Source organism: Cryptococcus neoformans, chromosome 9, assembly GCF_000149245.1.
Source record: "Cryptococcus neoformans var. grubii H99 chromosome 9, complete sequence".
NCBI lineage: Eukaryota > Fungi > Basidiomycota > Tremellomycetes > Tremellales > Cryptococcaceae > Cryptococcus > Cryptococcus neoformans.
The window spans coordinates 1,152,641-1,169,229 of NC_026753.1; the positions used below are offsets into that span (position 1 = coordinate 1,152,641).

At 47.2% G+C, this 16,589-nt stretch overlaps 6 protein-coding genes and 3 non-coding genes; 4 read left to right on the top strand and 5 right to left on the bottom strand.

The window, feature by feature from the left end:
- CNAG_06999 (hypothetical protein) overlaps positions 1 to 2,025 on the top strand; it is a 2,184-nt gene extending 159 nt beyond the window's left edge. Inside the window, exons 1-2 of the mRNA XM_012196481.1 lie at positions 1 to 221; positions 314 to 2,025. The exon at positions 1 to 221 is cut by the window's left edge and continues 159 nt beyond it. Of these exons, the coding sequence (XP_012051871.1) occupies positions 1 to 221; positions 314 to 1,194 (1,102 nt within the window). The 3' untranslated portion in view covers positions 1,195 to 2,025.
- A 330-nt stretch (positions 2,026 to 2,355) lies between these two features.
- On the bottom strand, positions 2,356 to 3,045 carry CNAG_12875. Its single transcript, XR_001046086.1, has 2 exons — positions 2,689 to 3,045; positions 2,356 to 2,639 (listed from the first exon to the last, which is right to left on the bottom strand). It is a non-coding gene; the product is annotated as a hypothetical RNA (non-coding RNA).
- A 307-nt stretch (positions 3,046 to 3,352) lies between these two features.
- CNAG_07000 (hypothetical protein) lies at positions 3,353 to 4,813 on the bottom strand. XM_012196192.1 has 5 exons: positions 4,491 to 4,813; positions 4,321 to 4,439; positions 4,159 to 4,266; positions 3,930 to 4,052; positions 3,353 to 3,874 (listed from the first exon to the last, which is right to left on the bottom strand). The coding sequence occupies exons 1-5, from the start codon at positions 4,747 to 4,749 to the stop codon at positions 3,635 to 3,637; spliced, it is 849 nt and encodes a 282-aa protein (XP_012051582.1). The 5' UTR covers positions 4,750 to 4,813; the 3' UTR covers positions 3,353 to 3,634.
- Positions 4,814 to 4,978: 165 nt separating this feature from the next.
- CNAG_12876 lies at positions 4,979 to 6,855 on the top strand. XR_001046087.1 has 5 exons: positions 4,979 to 5,256; positions 5,313 to 5,425; positions 5,485 to 5,750; positions 5,802 to 6,047; positions 6,107 to 6,855. It is a non-coding gene; the product is annotated as a hypothetical RNA (non-coding RNA).
- Positions 6,856 to 7,027: 172 nt separating this feature from the next.
- Positions 7,028 to 7,659, bottom strand: CNAG_07784 (hypothetical protein; the record flags this gene model as incomplete). The annotated part of the gene is made up of 4 exons (XM_012196193.1): positions 7,028 to 7,352; positions 7,391 to 7,453; positions 7,489 to 7,557; positions 7,595 to 7,659. The coding sequence occupies 4 exons, from the start codon at positions 7,657 to 7,659 to the stop codon at positions 7,028 to 7,030; spliced, it is 522 nt and encodes a 173-aa protein (XP_012051583.1).
- A 290-nt stretch (positions 7,660 to 7,949) lies between these two features.
- On the bottom strand, positions 7,950 to 8,395 carry CNAG_07785 (hypothetical protein; the record flags this gene model as incomplete). Its single annotated transcript, XM_012196503.1, has 2 exons — positions 7,950 to 8,200; positions 8,257 to 8,395. The coding sequence occupies 2 exons, from the start codon at positions 8,393 to 8,395 to the stop codon at positions 7,950 to 7,952; spliced, it is 390 nt and encodes a 129-aa protein (XP_012051893.1).
- A 1,021-nt stretch (positions 8,396 to 9,416) lies between these two features.
- Positions 9,417 to 12,962, top strand: CNAG_07002. 2 transcript variants are annotated; one of them, XM_012196482.1, is made up of 4 exons: positions 9,417 to 10,086; positions 10,144 to 10,331; positions 10,393 to 12,456; positions 12,509 to 12,962. In XM_012196482.1, exons 3-4 carry the CDS (start codon positions 10,450 to 10,452, stop codon positions 12,890 to 12,892), a joined length of 2,391 nt encoding a protein of 796 aa, XP_012051872.1. In that variant the 5' UTR covers positions 9,417 to 10,086; positions 10,144 to 10,331; positions 10,393 to 10,449; the 3' UTR covers positions 12,893 to 12,962. The 2 variants fall into 2 exon arrangements, with proteins under 2 accessions (XP_012051872.1, XP_012051584.1); XM_012196194.1 differs by having other exon boundaries at positions 10,144 to 12,456.
- Positions 12,963 to 13,126: 164 nt separating this feature from the next.
- CNAG_12877 lies at positions 13,127 to 15,249 on the bottom strand. Its single transcript, XR_001046088.1, has 5 exons — positions 14,359 to 15,249; positions 13,981 to 14,255; positions 13,879 to 13,934; positions 13,709 to 13,823; positions 13,127 to 13,652 (listed from the first exon to the last, which is right to left on the bottom strand). It is a non-coding gene; the product is annotated as a hypothetical RNA (non-coding RNA).
- A 717-nt stretch (positions 15,250 to 15,966) lies between these two features.
- CNAG_07786 (hypothetical protein) lies at positions 15,967 to 16,477 on the top strand (the record flags this gene model as incomplete). Its single annotated transcript, XM_012196504.1, has 3 exons — positions 15,967 to 15,998; positions 16,068 to 16,140; positions 16,166 to 16,477. The coding sequence occupies 3 exons, from the start codon at positions 15,967 to 15,969 to the stop codon at positions 16,475 to 16,477; spliced, it is 417 nt and encodes a 138-aa protein (XP_012051894.1).
- Positions 16,478 to 16,589: the final 112 nt, after the last annotated feature.

The following is a 16,589-nucleotide window of genomic DNA, read 5'->3' on the forward strand; positions in this document are numbered from 1 at the left end:
AAAGACATTTGTGTACGATTCGAAGCATGATATCAAACTGGATGCTTATATACCTCAGCCTGGAAGCGCAAGCGGAGAGATGATACAGGAGCATAGTCAGGAGATGCAGATCGAGATGAAAGGAGAGAAGGGGTTGAAGAAGATGCCGGCGGTAGTGCAATTTCATCTGGGAGGCATGGTGGATGGATCGAGAGTGATGGTTTTCCCCGCGAATTTGCCTGGTGAGCTTCTGACTGATTTTTTTTTTTTCATTCTCCCTCGCGCATTCGAAGAACGAGAAAGATATGAAGCTGACCAGGCCTTACTCGCATAGCGTTGTTCAACTCAAAAGGAATCCTCTTCATCTCCGCCGACTACCGCCTGCTCTTCCCCAGTACGCCCTCTGATATCGTCAACGACGTCCGTACCCTTATGAGCTACCTTTCCGACCCTTCTACCCTTCTCGCTGAAACTCTAGCTTCTTCTGGCTATATGGTCGACAAGGACAATCTAATAGTAAACGGAGTTTCAGGCGGAAATTACCCAGCGAGAGCAGCAGCGACGATTGCAGACATCAAACCCCGTCCTATCGCATGGATTAACTTCTTTGGACAAAGCGGAGACTGGTTATTGGACTTTTGGTGCCAAGGGGCAGATATCGAAAAGTCAATGCCTTCGAATGTGCATTTACAAGATATGAAGCGAGCAGAGGAGCTGGAAAAGATGAAAGGGGGCGAAGTCACGACCGAGGATCCGTATATTGTTGTGGATGGGAAACTGACGTCGACAAAAGGAAGGTTTAGCCTCTTTTTGGAATGGCAGAGAAATGGGGTGTTTTTGGATTATCTCCTTTCCGAACCAGGGCTTTCGGCAAAACTTGCAAAACGGCGGTATGAAGAGCGACTCGCAGCTGTCCCAGTTTCAAAACGATCCCTTCTGCTTCCCTTAACCGACGCTACACCGCCAACGTACATTATTCACGGTAAAGAAGACCATATCGTCCCGATCGAAGATAGTATGGCAACGGAAAAGAACATGAAAGTGATGAGGAAGGAGGTAAAAGTGGAGTGGGTGGTGGATGCGGCACATATGTTGTTGCGGCCAAGCGCAGACGAAATGAAGTTGGTGGAAGGGATAAATGAAACCGTACAGAGAATGGTTGACTGGACGATGGGGATTTTGGAAAGGAAGGCAGCGATTGAAAGATTGTTGTAAGATTGGGAAAAGGAGGTAACTGGGTAAAAGAAAAAAGAAAAGAAATTTTTTTATTGGGAAGTAATTGAATGGCGAGAACTAATGGTACGTATAAAGGATAGAAGGATTAAAAAATTGTGGAGCCATGATTTTGGGTGGCTGTTCACTGTCTCTCAAAGTGACCTTGTCTATCTGATGCCAGTGGCGCATACTATATGGACTCAAGCAGACGGCAGTTGCCAGTTCCGAGCTTTTGCTATGGCATTGGACGGGCGGTTGATGTCCCACAAAGAAGTACGATTTCCGGCAAATCACATCCCATTCTTACGACCAATTTACCTTTGACGCCTCAGAAGAACAAAAGACCTAGTGTCTTCAGCTTCGTAACGTGTTTTCTTCCTCAATGAATTCATTCGAGCATATCCACACATGCTCGCCCAATTATCCATCGCTTTTGGTGGTCTCTCCTTAACGGCCACTCGTCCGCTCACGTTATATTCGACATCCGGCTGTACCGCTTCTTTGTCCTTTTCTCCCTTTCTCGTGATGGCTCCTTCAAGGAGCCTCAGCATCTTACTTCTGCACTGGCCGGTTTACAGTGGTGGTGTAAGTTGGTAGTTTTTGAGGAGACTGTTGGAATGTAGGGAAGGGTGATCCAACTGAGGAGGATTGAGGAGGACTAAGTTTAAGGCTCCGAGGCATAGAAAGGAAGTTTTTCATAGACATTTTTATACATATATAGCAAATGCTTTATTCTTTCTCTTCTTCCTCATGCAATGTAGAAACTCTCAACGTAACCGCTAGCTGTACCTGATTTCTGACAGAGACAGTATGTAGAATCAATTCGCGAGAACGCTCGGAGCGAGAACTGCACTCGTGGTTAAACTTTGTTCTCCTTAGGGGGCTTGTGCTGACTTAAATAATACAGATGTACCGGTACCCTTGTCCTCGGAGAGGCCGAAAAGCACCTGATGCTACTACATTTATGTTAAGCACGGTTTAGTCCCGATGGGGAATATAGAGGTTCGGGAGCTAATATTAATATTTAATATTATATTAATGTGTAATGGTTTCGGGAGGGATTTTCTTGAGAAGGTATAGTAGCCAGAGAAGTGTGAAGGATATGAAAGTTGTCTTTCATTTCGTCTACGCAAAGAGATCTTTATATATCTTTACCTAAGTGTACAACTGACCAATCTTTCTCCTCCCTCGAGCACCCTTTTCCTCTTTCTTCCTTCGACTGTGATCTTCCGAGGCCCTCTTCTAATCCAATTTCCTCTTCCCTTCTCTGTTTCTCTGTTCTTCCTCTTCTCCTCGACTAATTTCACCACCCCGATTCCCCCGTTCTCTCCGCCTCTCGTCTCCTTCTTTCGTTCTGCTAAACACTATCTTCTCTCCGTCCCTTATAACAGAACCATTGACGAGACTGTCTACTGCCTGAGAGCCAGCCATTCCCCTTCGCGAACCTTGTTACATCATGAGACATTCTCATTTCAGCGGTGAAAAACAGCTCACCTTTGCAACCGTCTCCGCGGAACTGAACTTGAAGTAGTCAAACTGGAGGGTGGGATTTTCGAAAACGTTGATTCTCTCAGGAAGGAGTTAGATCATCGTGACCCCCTGTTTGATGTCAGGAGTCTTCCTGATGGCTCCACACCGGACATTGAGTTCCAGGACAAGCCGCATGGGAACTTGGTCAGCCATTACAATGGGAGAAATCTGTTTGGAAGATATCGAACCAATGCAGTGGAGCAAATCACAGCGAGTCGTGACTAACACCTGGGAGACGGGATCAAGATCATGATGCCCAAATAGGATAACGCTGCGCTGGGAATTGTATTCAGATAGATGAATAGGATGGAGGGATGATCGTCGTCAGTATATATAACACATGAATATTGATGGTCAATTTGATCCGCACTGTAGGAATTAGTCCTGTGGCCGGGATTTGAGTATGGGCGGCTGGGTATCAGTGAGTATTTCTGAGTTCCTATCCTGTCTGCATAGAATTCTGGAAAGAAGCCCTTTCCCGGAATTTTGTCCCTTTTCTGAATTCAGTCGAAGGTGAATAGTCAAGTATCCTTCGTACCCTACACTGGATTAAGGGATCCACTTTCTACGGAAAGATCTTAACCTATCTGGAATGCGAAAGACACCTTCCCAGTACGCATAGGTGACCTTTGGGCTTTTCAATTCACCTATTTATTACATCTAAGGGCTGCAAGATCATCTTTGGCCTGGGCGCTTCATTACATTGTTCATTACGACGGCCGCCCGCGATTACGTGCAGAGCGCCTAGCGAAATCCTGAAATGGTGTCCAGCCAAATACTACCACAACATAGGACAAAGCGCGGCTTATTGCAATTATCAAGATCCGTCAATCGGTCATAGAGTGGGCATAGCGTCATACTGTACCCTGCATATGATTACAGACCTTCCGCCATTTCTCACAACTATGTCCTACAAGGATGTGTTTGTCGTCATGGTAACAGCTTCTGCGCTAGTGCTTGGCAGTTCCATCCCAGCAGCAAAGCCCCTGATACGAGCCTTAATGCACTGGTTATAATGCCATCTAAGAAACCTCGGTTCGGGTCTGTTTTGTTCTTTGCCACGAAAGCGGTCGAATCTGAGCGCTTTGCCATGCAGCTCGCGTACCGCTTCAAGTCGAAAGACAAAGAAATGTAGATAGTAGACCCCATCCTTCTCGTCAAACAATTAATACTTAGTCTCAATTCAAGATAGTTGATGGACTGACCTGGAAGTAAAAGGATAGTTCAAGGCGATCAAAAGCATGATGAAGATCATCCCGCAGAAGAAGACCGGCTGAGACGGCGAATAGTGAAGGGGGGTACCTAATTGAGAGGATGTCGCGGTATACCTGCATGTGCGGAAGAAACGCGGTCATACAGGAAAGATATAAATCAGATCGTCCGAGTTATCAATTAGCCAAGAGGTGATGGATTGCTCGCACGATGAACACTTACGTCTGGTCTACTCTGTGGTATTATATGACATGCAGTGCATTCTTCATAAGGTGCATCAGTAGCCAAACAGGAGAAATCTCTAGCGATCAAAGCCACGCGGAAGGCGGTCTGATCAAAATGCTCAGCACTTCCTGGAACCTTGTAAGACGAACAGGGACATACTTGCTGTGCGGTGGACCTCTTCGAGTTTGAGCGAGTAGATTGACTTCCATCCGGATTGGGAGCAATGTTCTTACGAAAGAATTCGGGCCCGCGAGCAAACGAGATGCTGGCTCTTTCATCTGTGACGGTCAGCTCTTCTAAGGGTTTGTCAGTCGCATGGTATTGCTCACTGTGAGGCATGAAGACGAAATCTCCAGCGTACGGTGCTTCTTGCAATACTACAGGGTTCCCATCGCCCGCCCTGATAGCACCGCCTCCAGCAATATCCACTAACTGATGGACGATATCGGAAACAAATGCCCAAGTGTTCAGTCCGCCTCGCTTGATAAAACTGAGTGGAAAAGTACCAATGATTTGATTATCATATGATGATATAGTGATAACCTCCGAGTCGTTCCAATAGTACTGAGCTAGAGCGTATGTTGTCATGCTGAAAACTCTGAACCCAATCACTAATACAATGAATCATGTTACAGAATGAATCACATTACAATGAGAGAGATTACAACACTAAAGCAAGTCGTTAAGCCGGCGGAAGTGGAACAAGGACGAGACGGGAATAGCACAAACCCCGCCGCGTGGCGGTCATTTTGGCATGTTGCGGGACGGGAGTACGAGTAGTACTGTATTACAGTACTGAGTACATGCACGATCCCAGTATATCCAAACACGCCATGCCCTGTATTGAAGTTACCCGATCCCTTCATCTCACCCTATCCGTACTTCGGTGTCATGACCATAGGATGGAAAGACGCCGTTTTAGAGCCAAGACGTGAATTTTCGATTCCTCTTTGACTCGCTGCTCGTTCGGTGATAAAGTATACAGGTTTAGTACACCATTTACATCTTTCTAAATGTCGAAAGACCGCATCGAATTCACTTTAATGCTCTCAAAACATGTGATGAGGAGCTGGATGCAAGCATAGAGATATGGATGTGAGTTCTGACAAAGTAAGTTGTATTGCACTTGCTGACGATGTATACCCATCTAGCTGGTCATCTGCATGTGTACCGTCACCGAATACCGCCCCAGTGGATGCATCACTGCGGTATGAAGCACCAAACCTCAGGATGGCATGGCGGATTTACGTATATGGAAATTGAAGTGTGTCCAAATGACGTGCACGCATTCGCTATCCATGTTGACGTTGTATTCCCACTTAGCTCCCCGAATACACGTTCCCAGCCGACTTGTGTTTCCACAACCGACTTGTATTTCCACAACACAATGGATAGAAAAGAATATTGAGAAAGTTCAAGGCAATTCGTCCATCTCGCATACCACCCTTCTCCCTGTATCACGTTCGCAAATGTGCGCCATTACCATTTCACCATTCTAAAGATGGATGAGGTCTAAAGCCGGCGTTGCTTATTGAGGTGAAGTAAAGGTCGTTTGAGCGCTACTTTTTTTCCCTGACCTTGCAGCGATGGTGAGTTGTACAAAGATCATTTACTATGGCGTCGCTAATCATTGCTTGCAGCTTACCAACACTTCTCGACTTCTCGCTGCCACTTTCTTTTGCCAGCTCTACCCGTCCTTGACGTCGCGTCTTGCTTCCTACTCCCCTGTTTGGAATCCTTCTACCTGGACGCAACTATTCTACTCAACATTTAAAGGATAATTTTGAGGGATTGACGAGGAGAGATGAAAGTCTGGAGCAGGCAACGAGTGCAAACACTGGCAGAGGAGAGACGAATGGATATACCAACTGGATGACGCGAAGCATGTACGTGTATGTTTTGCGCGTTTACTCGATGTGATGGTCGCTGACAATGGTCTCTACAGTCGGCCTTTCTCTGATGTCTACTCACCGTCTGTAATTGTCAATCCACAGCAAGCTTTTCATTCATTATCCATCTCTCTGCCTCACGTAGTAACTTCCATCTTTCACGTCAATCTGCCGACTAGTATCCTCGTCCTATCTTCACCTCGCCTTCTGAAGATTATTCTTTCACAATGGTGTATTTTCCCAGCCTGCTTTCGTTGCGGTCAGGGGTTAAGGGAGACTTGAAGACTTGGGTTGGGATAAGAGAAGTCGATGTGAGAGGGAAAGCAGGAATCATCAAGGACCGAAAGAAGACACTGATGAGGATTGGAAGGGATGTTACGAGATTAGCAAAATAATACGTCTGTGGCTTTCGTGACATGCCGTTGCGAGAGACAAACTAGAAGAAGATGACACAAGAAGAGAGGCACCAGGGACGAAGCTTGACAGAAGATGCAACTGTTCTCGATGAAGATCTGGGAATGCTACAATATCCCTAATCATCACTAGCATACCACCGAGGGCAATCGTATCGCCATGACAACGGAGGCCAGTGCTTGGATCTTAAGGATGGGATCTTTGAGGATTGGGCGGCGGTACAGACCTTCAAGTGTACCCACCATCACTGGAATCAGATCTGGACAGTGAAGGAGGGAGAATTACATAAAGCGTCGCGGAACTTCTTTTATTCTCTTTCTTGTGTATATTGGCAGTTCGAGTTATGGTCAGTCAATGTAATCGAATGTATATTTGTCCTATTTAACCCCCTAAGGTATACGGGACCGATTCGCTGGAATTTGATCTCGACCTGGTCGAGGGCATAAACGGAGTATTGAAAGGCAGGATGGCAGGAGAAAATTTGTCAAGGTATTCATAAGAGCAATTCCAAACGACGGAGGCAACGCCTAAACCTAAACGAGCACTCTAAAAGTGACTCTCACCTAGATGAGCAAGAGCCCGCCGATGAGGATACCGGTGACGGACATTCCACCGACTGCAAGGCCTCGGGCAGTGACCATGTTAACAGTAGCAAAGGCAGCGGCGCTGGATGAAGCAGCATCGGCGGTTGCAGGAGCGGAGGTCGTGGCAGCAGCCGAAGCTGATGCACTCCCTGACTGTGCAGCGGATGATGTACCGTTGGCCTTGTCATAGGTGGAGTTGCCGTTACTGGGGATGAAGCCTTCGTAGTCGATGTCATCGGCGAGAGTACCGCATGCGGCCTCTCGGAAGTTGTAGAATGGGATGATGTCTTGGTAGCACGTGTTACTGACTTTAGCTGGAGTACTTGGGGAGGCAAAACTCACTTGTAGAAACAGTGGCGGGTTTCCTGGGCAAAGTCTTCGGTACAAAGACATGAGGTTTGGTTGCTAAAGGTCAGCGGAGGTTTACATGCTGCACTCACTAGTTGACGTCGCAAACTTCAACGATCTCGGCAGTCTGGGCCATGCAATTCAACACACATTGGGAGAGTCTGGAACAGTCAGCGAGATACGATGCGGTGTACTCACGGCTCGGACTGGGCCTGCACGTAGATAACGGCAGCGAGGGCAGAGGCAACAAGGAGAAGCTTCATCGTGGTGGACTTTGTAACAGGGGCAGGTGGGGAGTTTGGAATGGAGAGTTTTGGGTTGAAGAACTTCTTTTTCTGACTCCAAACGTTTCCAATTTATGCATCAGCAAGGCAGAAGTGGTACAGCGGTGAAAAATCAGCGATGCGATAATAATCGGCCGAATTGTGGTTATCTGATAAAGCCCGGTAGCTCGGCAAGGCACAGACTTCCCTGCCAAGATTTTGCCTTCCTGCCGTTCTTGGGGAGACTTGATGATGAACCTTAGTTCAACAACTCTAGCGTCCTCACCTCATTAACAGCCGGGGAGGGAATCCTGGGCTGATTTCCGATTAGGATTCGGGACGCGTTGGAAGTAGCTTCGTTTGCCAATCAGTTCGACAGGATGGACTGCAAAGATTACTCTTGACCCGGAGTTGCTAGGGCCTGGAGCGTAGGTCGGCTCCTGGTCCACGACATCCACATCAAACAATCCCGTGTCCATGCTTAATAGTTTCTCGTATTCGAATGGTTCAGACATGGTTGTTGGTTGGGATATCAAAAGGGCTGCAAAAAGTGAGCGATTTGGTGCTGTGTATTGGAGGCATGGATGTGGACTCCACGCTCCCACTGAGCGAGGGGCCCGGGAGTCAACTCTTCCAGATCCGTCCAGATTGTGTCCAGACGGTCAATATCAGGCTCACTCTTGGGATCGGGGTCGAGACGCTGTAGCGTAAAACCCCTAAAGTCTCCCACGGACATGCATCCATTAGGTTCCGTCGGCCTCCACCCATGATATTTAAGGCTGATGACGGACTATACGACGGTAAAGGCTGCTAGGGAATATAGCCTCCCAAAGGTTTGGCTGCTGTGGTCATAGTACATACGATGGAAGTACCCTATGTATCTGGTGATAGTTTGGTATGGTGGTAACGATTAGTTAAGCTCGGGTCTCATATCAAGCACGCTGGTGTTGCTGATACAGTCCTGCTGTATTTGCGCTATAAAGCGTTTGCCTATAAGGCTGCATATACGAAGATAGATTATATCTAAGGAGAATTCCACAGATAGCTAGCCTAGGGTGGACTAAATACCTATAGGCCAACTAAATGATCTGTGTACCCTGCCACGCATGTCTCCCCTGTTGGTGCGGAACAGTCGCAGATGCTCCGGTCTGAGTCTGAGATGACTGAGCCGGAAGAGTGGCGACGCTCCGAAGGGGAAGATTGCGTGGGCTGGGAGGGTTGCATTGGATCAAAAATTGGTAGAGATCTAAAGTTTTTGTAGAAGACTAGCAAAGTGACGAACGAACAAGAGAAGATGCATGCTGTTGGGATTCCGTTGGGACCGACGTCGAGACACTCGTTCAGATCGCGTTAGAAAAGGCTTCCGGGGGAAGGAAGGAGGAGACTGGGCACAGGTACCATTCGATAGGTATGCATCTCAGGAGCATGTTCATACCAAGATATGCGCTGGGCACGACTTGTGGAATGAGATATAAACGTTTCTGTGATACCCATATATCGAACGGAACAAAGATGAACAGGCTTGGTGAGCACGTGATGTCAAGGAGTTCGATACATGTCCGTGTTTTTAATAACTGGGCCGATTGCTTAATAATCTTAACGGGACCAGATGAGCGGAAGTAAATCTGGGTGTTATAGACGGTTAACTCGTGCGTTAATTACGAGGTCGATCGTCTGAAATTAACCTGCTTGACGTTGTAGTGCAATGACTTGTTGTTGGAGTGGAAGGAGTGGAATTACCGTAGTCTTTCCTTTCTCTTTCTTCTCAGAGCCGAGCCGAGCTAGATTTCAAGAACCATTTCCGGGAGCTAGTCTCTTCGGCTCCATATACCCATATATACATATACCCACATAACAATCATAGTAAACACTATGAGCGTTATGTTATATATTTAGCCAACTCTACACTATACCACAAGTTCGATAACTCCGACAGTAACGAAGGCAAGGCCACAAGACAATACAACTATATGACTACCTACCACACCTATTTATGAGACCTGGGTGTATAATATCCATTACCACTACACATATATATGAGAACGGCAACCTAGCTGGTATCCGACATACGGTATCATCACCAACAGCCAAACCTTGGGAGGCTATATTCCTTTGTAGCATCTATCGATCTGATTCCGTTAATACAACGACTGGCGGGTGACAGAAGGACGGAACCTTTTATAACGAGGAGATCGGGATCTTTCACTACAACGTGACACTCACAGTTAATTTCCCCACCACCCTTTCTCACCGTGTGAACACTAACTTCGTTCAATTCCCAATCTACAAGTAATCGATTATAGCTATTAATTTTCACACAATTTGTAGTCATTTCCGACCTCTCCTTATCTATAACAGCGTCACTAGTGACTCGCTTTCAAGCTTATTGGATCTCCATCACATTGGGAAGCGAATAACGTAGGCATTGTAAGTCTTTATCAAACTTCGCTGTGCTATTCACGTATCTGATGGTGATTGTTCTAGGCCTCTTGTCTGCATATATTTCCCAGCATTTGTCATTTCGATCTATTTCCAACGTCCAATATCACCGACTCCACCAAACGTGGAGCGCTGTCTTGTCTCATACCTGTCGTAACGCTGCGCTTTACTGCTTGCCGGGGAGGCTTTCCACTTGGTTAGTGTTCAATTGGGGCTGGTGCCAGCTCGTTTTTGTGAGCCTATTCTTTATTAATGATCTTTATATTGAGCATAGCTAATCTGTTTAATTTCAAGGACTCTACTCTCCACCACACCGCATCCTTCGATTCAGCTACTCTTTCTCTGGCCGGCATGGCATCTTCATCGCGAAGCAAAGCATCTACGAAAGGTCGACCACAACCGAAACGTGGAAAAAAGACTGCGGTGCGGCCTTCTAGGCTTTTTACTCGTCGCCGACCTACCTTCAGAGCAACATCACCTGAATCTATAGGTGAGCAGATTGAGGTACAACTTGAGTGCCAGTCGACTCCTCAAGCACATCCCTCCTCTGGAGAATCATCTGTGGGATCTCATCCACCCTCTCCAGCCTTATCACATGTATCATATGTTTCCCATGCAGATCTATCTGTCCATTCTCCTTTGTCTAACCATTCCTCTCCATCACACGCCCATAATAATGAAGGACGTCCGTCGCCAGCAGGAAGTGGATCTGTCTATGAACCATCTCAGGAACCACCTGAAGGTTATACTGATATCAACAATGCCGCGCTCAAGGAAGTGCTTGACGCCCACATTACGCCTTTTACTCAACTTCCAGAGACAGCGAGAGCAGAACTGATGGGTTCTACATGTCCAGATGCAGTTGATGTCGATTCATGGGCCATCGCTATGTCGCCAGAATATTATCAACAACATTTCTGCAATGTGCACACCATAGCAACACTGTGCTCATACCTTGCAGTCCGCCCACGTGATTCTGCAGAATATGAAGGCTGGACAGCTTTGGCCGCATCTGGTCATGTCATCTTCATTCACCCCTCGTACTCGAAATCGTTTATTGAACACATGGGTCAGCACCGCCCTATCGAACCGGCAAAAACTGACTTCTGCATCACCACCAGTAGCCTTGTGGTGCCTATGCTAGATGTCATTGAGTGTTTGAAGGAAATCAGTTGCCCAACTCTCCGACTTGTCTGCTATGGCCAGAAGCGTCGCATTACAGATTACACTGTTCCTTTTGAGCCTGCTCAGCCGGACCACTACAAGGCTAGCACCAATCTTTGGGATATCGGTGTCAATGTGCATAGTGACAAGATCTTTCTCTTCAGGCCTGACGGAGGAAGAAGTAATGGGGTTGAAATATACCCTATGGTTATTCCCTTGTCGTCTGACTTTGGCTCTTGCCACATTCATGTAAGGTATGAAGGTACCGACTGCAAACTGAAAATATACCCCCTCCTTGTGCACAAACTCAAGTCTTTGGGCGGTGTTGAAACATCTGACTTTAAAACACATGCCACATTCAAAGCAAGATTCGAACGGTATGGACAAATCCTCAAAGACCTGGAGAAGACGCCCCCCTCAAAGCTCGGTGGCTATAGAATTGAAGTCACCGTTCCTTCTCGGACATTGCTTGAAGCAAAGAACTTTGTTGATTCCACAGGGTTCCTCGATATTAACTCGTGGATTTACCCAACCAAACCGCAGCTGCAACCCTTCAAGCTTGATATCAAAGTCATCGCCAAGGAACAGTACATCCAAAATGCCAAAGCAATGATCGCAGCGGCTGATTCTCTTCCTATCTGGAGAGGATCTAATCATATGCCTGTCAGCAAGCCGAAGAAAATGCTCCTGATTGATGTGGCCGCTGCACTTGGCTGGAACGCTAGCGGTTGGAGAGCCACTTCTTCCAATGCTATGTATGCGTGGTGGAACATCTGGACAGAGAAAATTGAACCTTGGCAGTTCGACCCTATCCTTGATCATCTAACCATCAGGTGGAACAACTTCCGGGCAGTGGAGGAGCTGACTGAAATCATTCGAGACAACCTTCCAGAAAGGAAAATCCCTTGCCAAAAAGGATCTATTGCTGACGGCCATTGGTATCACAAGGATACAACCCGAAAGGAGAAGAGGTTCCGGCTTCGCTGTCGACTGCGCAGCTGCCGACATAGCTTAAGCGCCTGCAAAGCACGAGAATGGTATGCATCTCTTCTACATGATGATATGATACCTTTCCATGTAGTAGGTTTAGAAGCAGCAGCGGAGAGGGAAACCGACCAAGGGGGTCCAGGGAACGACCAATCTGCGTTGGAAGTGCCTATGCCATCTCCCATGGCACTTCCCGAGACAGCTCCAGTGAGTACCTTTTTGCTCGGATGCGAATTCAAATTCTGATCAGTGTTGAAAGTGCAATTCGGTTTTCAACTTCATCCGCAGGAAGTACCCTGGCCCCCAAGAAATGCAGGAACTGCTGCGAGGTTTCAAGGAGAGGGGGGTTCAAATCCCTTGTCCCTTGGGCGGTCCTGGGGAAGGGCACGAATTACGGAACGCTGGAGGGAAGGCGAGGTTCCGGTTGCGGTGCAAGTTCCGGAAGTGTAAATCTTCAATGGAACTTGTACCATCGCAATACTGGATAAAAAACTTGATTGAGGAAGGCCGTCTGTGCCGCTCATTGGTGGGATTACCGCCTAATGACGATACAGTTGTCAACTTACAGCGACCATCCTCAACCTGTGCCATTGCCGAACCAGCTGTTGCTCCTTCTGCTCCCCTCCCGTCTCATTCTCTTTAAAATCCTAACTTGTGGTGGGGAGAATAATAGAATAGAATATACTAGAATAGAGTAGAATAGAATAAAATAGAATAATGGAGGGCTTATTCATGCATATATACTGGTGATTGATTCTGAAATTTTTGATGGAGTCACCGGACTTTTACTAAGCATTGCGTGCTGGCACACCATTGAATGAGTCTGCAATGGGTCTCTACCGTGCGTGGTCATCGCCAGGGACAGATAGAGGGTTGTAGGAGGTTGCATTTGGTTCGTGTTTAATTTATTGCGTCGTTATACACTATGTAAAAATTAAAATAAAATCAAATATGTAAAAATGACTGTCTCTTTCTCCTGGTCTCCTAGAGAGTATACCTTTTTTAGATCATAGTCCGTAACGGTGAGGGAGCTCGTCTCTCTAACTCTCAAGTCATTCCTTCGCGGGCCTGTAAGGGTGGGAGGCTCAATTTCGACCATAGCGCCCTTGACCTGGCTGAGATGTTGGTGTATGGTTCAGTTGATGGCGTCATGGCGTCGTTGAGTTCATGGATTTCAGCAGTGGCACAAGTCGTCATGTCCAAGGATAATGCACTTCAGAGATGACGTTGAGATAATATATAGCGCGTCAACGATTGAAGTGGAAAGGCAGGACGCGATGGACGTTTGGCAGGAGAAGAGACTGATAGGTATACATACGTAGAGATGCGACACAGAATCCTACTCAGAGTTAGAGTTGAGGCGCAGCGTGGTAATGATAGGAGTCACGACAGGAAGAAGGCAGCTGAAACACTTGGGCGTTAGACTTGAGACGACTGAGAGTGACTGGTAGCGGCTTACAGACTGGCGTAACTGTTAGCTTGATGTGTTCCGTCCTATAGCCAATTTTGGGTAGACTTGACACATCCTCCACGAGCAACGCGGACGCTGCTACTGTTTGTTTCCCAATCATCCACTGAAAGAATGTGTCTCAGCTTGGGGAAAACAGCGGAAAACAACGGTGGACTCACACAGTGTAACATTTGTGCTCTCACCACAGCTTATTGATAAGCCCGAAAGGCAGCCGCTAGATATGCTGTTAGTCTTGAGACGTTAATTCGCAGCGTAACCGCACTTACAAGTAATGACGCACTAAGCAACCAGCCCTTATTACCACTTTTCTCCAAAGAGACAAGACAATCATGTCGACTAAATGTCTGAGAGTGATCTCTGCTTGACTCGTCGACTTCCTCCGTTGCATGCTTTGCGAGTTTGTTTCCGTCTTGAAATAAAGAGATAGGTGAACAGGTAATTAATTTCTCTCCTGCACTAATTGCTTCTCTTGGTTGAGTGCACCGCACGACTGGTCTGGTTTATAGTAAGGACTGAGCTCGGAAACAGACACTGGCTGTGATGGTATATTAGCATGTAGGGTCGACCATGAGAGAGAAGACAACGAGAGAAAATGGGACAGGGATGTGGGATGGATAATGAGAGGGAATGGGACTTACCAGACGATCTGTGACGCTCTCTACCTATGTACGATATTGCCCTAGGTCGAAGAGAAGAGGAGGACGGAGAGTACGGATGATTGTTTGGCGAACACCGGAGACATCAGCCGTACACCGCTTGATTCGGTCAGTTGGCACGAATCCCGAGGCAAAGTGATCTCAAAAGAGAGATGCACCATCCTTGCGTCAGCCCATAAGGGCCTCCGTCGAGGCGAACCTCTCCGGAAAGGATATCGTGTTACCCGACGTCGTCGCGCAGTGGTGGTGATGAGGCGCGAGGAGTTTCACTTTCGGGGAGCTCGTTGGATGCCAGGCGACTGAAGAATGCCGGGTAGAATGCGAGGGAGGCTCATTTTGTAGAATAGAAGCGGTCAGTCAGTCGAAGGACAGTGATAGAAGATGGATCCTTTGATGGGACAACATAGTGATGTTTGTCCTCATGGAAAAGAAGTGATGGGAAAGGATGGATGAAAGGGAATGTGGGTGCATGTTTCGCGCGAGGTGCGTGTCATGAGCGGCTGAGATAAGGGGACCTTACGTAACATTACCTTTTGTGAGACGTTCTGTAAATGGACAACAATACCACCTATACGTGTGGGGGATCCCATTTTTCTTATCTCGATGTGTGATCTAGACCTTGAGCTATATGGGCATGTCAAAGTGCTCCCTAGAAGTTGGCTGGTTGTGGAGATATGCGTGTATATGTCTCCAAAAGTCCCTGCCGAGATAAGAGACATTACGTAATATTATCCCGTCCAGCGTTGTTCGACAAATGGATAGTTATACTTATCTATATGCGGGGGTTCCTTTTTATGAATATCAATGGAAAGCTCAGGATCTAATCCGGATGTCCGTAGTTTTGAAAATGCCCATTGTTATGGAGATATGTGGGCATTTATGTGAAAAAAAGGAAAAAAAAAAGGTTCTGTATGCCAGAAGCAACATAAGTGACGAGCTCAAAAGTTGTAGCTTTCAGAGTTCGAAAATGGGGAAATGTCAATCAAATTGGTGATGTCACCCATTTGCGCTCGATCATTTCCATCATGCCACACACTGTGGGAATTTTTCGCGTGAACAGGTTTGGGGCACGCAGCTGGTCCGGCATGGACCTGGCATGCGTCGGAGGAAGCGTGGACCCAACGTGAATCGGAAAAGGCACGCGGCTGGAAAAGCGTGGAAAGTAGCATGGTAAATAGGCGTTGCATGCAGGCCGCCCTTTATTTGGTTCGCGCTACGGCCACGCAACTGGCTGGCGCACGCAGACGCACGCTGCATGCACGCCCAATGGCCATTCAACTGTACCCTCAACCAAACAAGAAGTCGTCGTCGTTGTCAGCAGCGAAATCCTTCTTTTCATACATTTCTAATTTACATAAATACTTCCCCTCATCCACGTTTGTCTTTAACCTTCACATAAGCACCTCTATCTCTACCATCGTAACGCCCCTGTCTGCAACCTCATCACCAAGCGCCTGCAATCTCATCTCCACGAGTAAGCTGCGATTATTACAAAATACGGGAGAAGCTGACAAGTGGCGATGACTCAGGGTGAGAATCAGTGAGATTATTTCAAACTTCGACCTAGTTTAGACGCTTCTTTCAGTAAAAATGTCTCGAAGTAGTAATCTCAGGGCGTCCAGGTGAGAACTAGTCGTGCACTTGCATTCCTAATTGAGGATCTGACTGAAAGGCTTACTATACCATTCTAGCTCGTTGGGCAATCCCTACGGTAGAACAAACGATGACATCGAGGCAGCATCTATAGGACCGAAAACGACCTTGGTGAGTGCCCGGAAGATGGATTCAGAATGTGTTTGTTGATGTAGTAGGCAAGGATGGGTGGGACAAGGTACCAGACAGTTGTCCTGAGTGTGGCACTGCTCTGAGGGAGGGCGGAAAGCTGGTGACAGAGTTTTTCCCTCGTTGCACACTACAAGCCGAGTTGGAATATCTTTTCTCTCTTGATGGTGTAGAACGGCTTGTCGAGGATCAACAAGTTTTGCGCTCTAGACAAAGGCAACGTGATGAGCCAGATGGAGAGGCCGGCTTATCTTCAAGACACGAATCCAGGAAAGATTCTCCATCATCAGTTGGATGGATCATGCTACCAGGTCGATGATCAGGATGTCCAGCGTGAACGTAGCTGTCTGGTCCTTACTATCAACGTTTATATCGACTGGGCAGGCCCCTCCGAGTCCCGCAATCGTTCCCTTCGATCCACGGGCCCTACC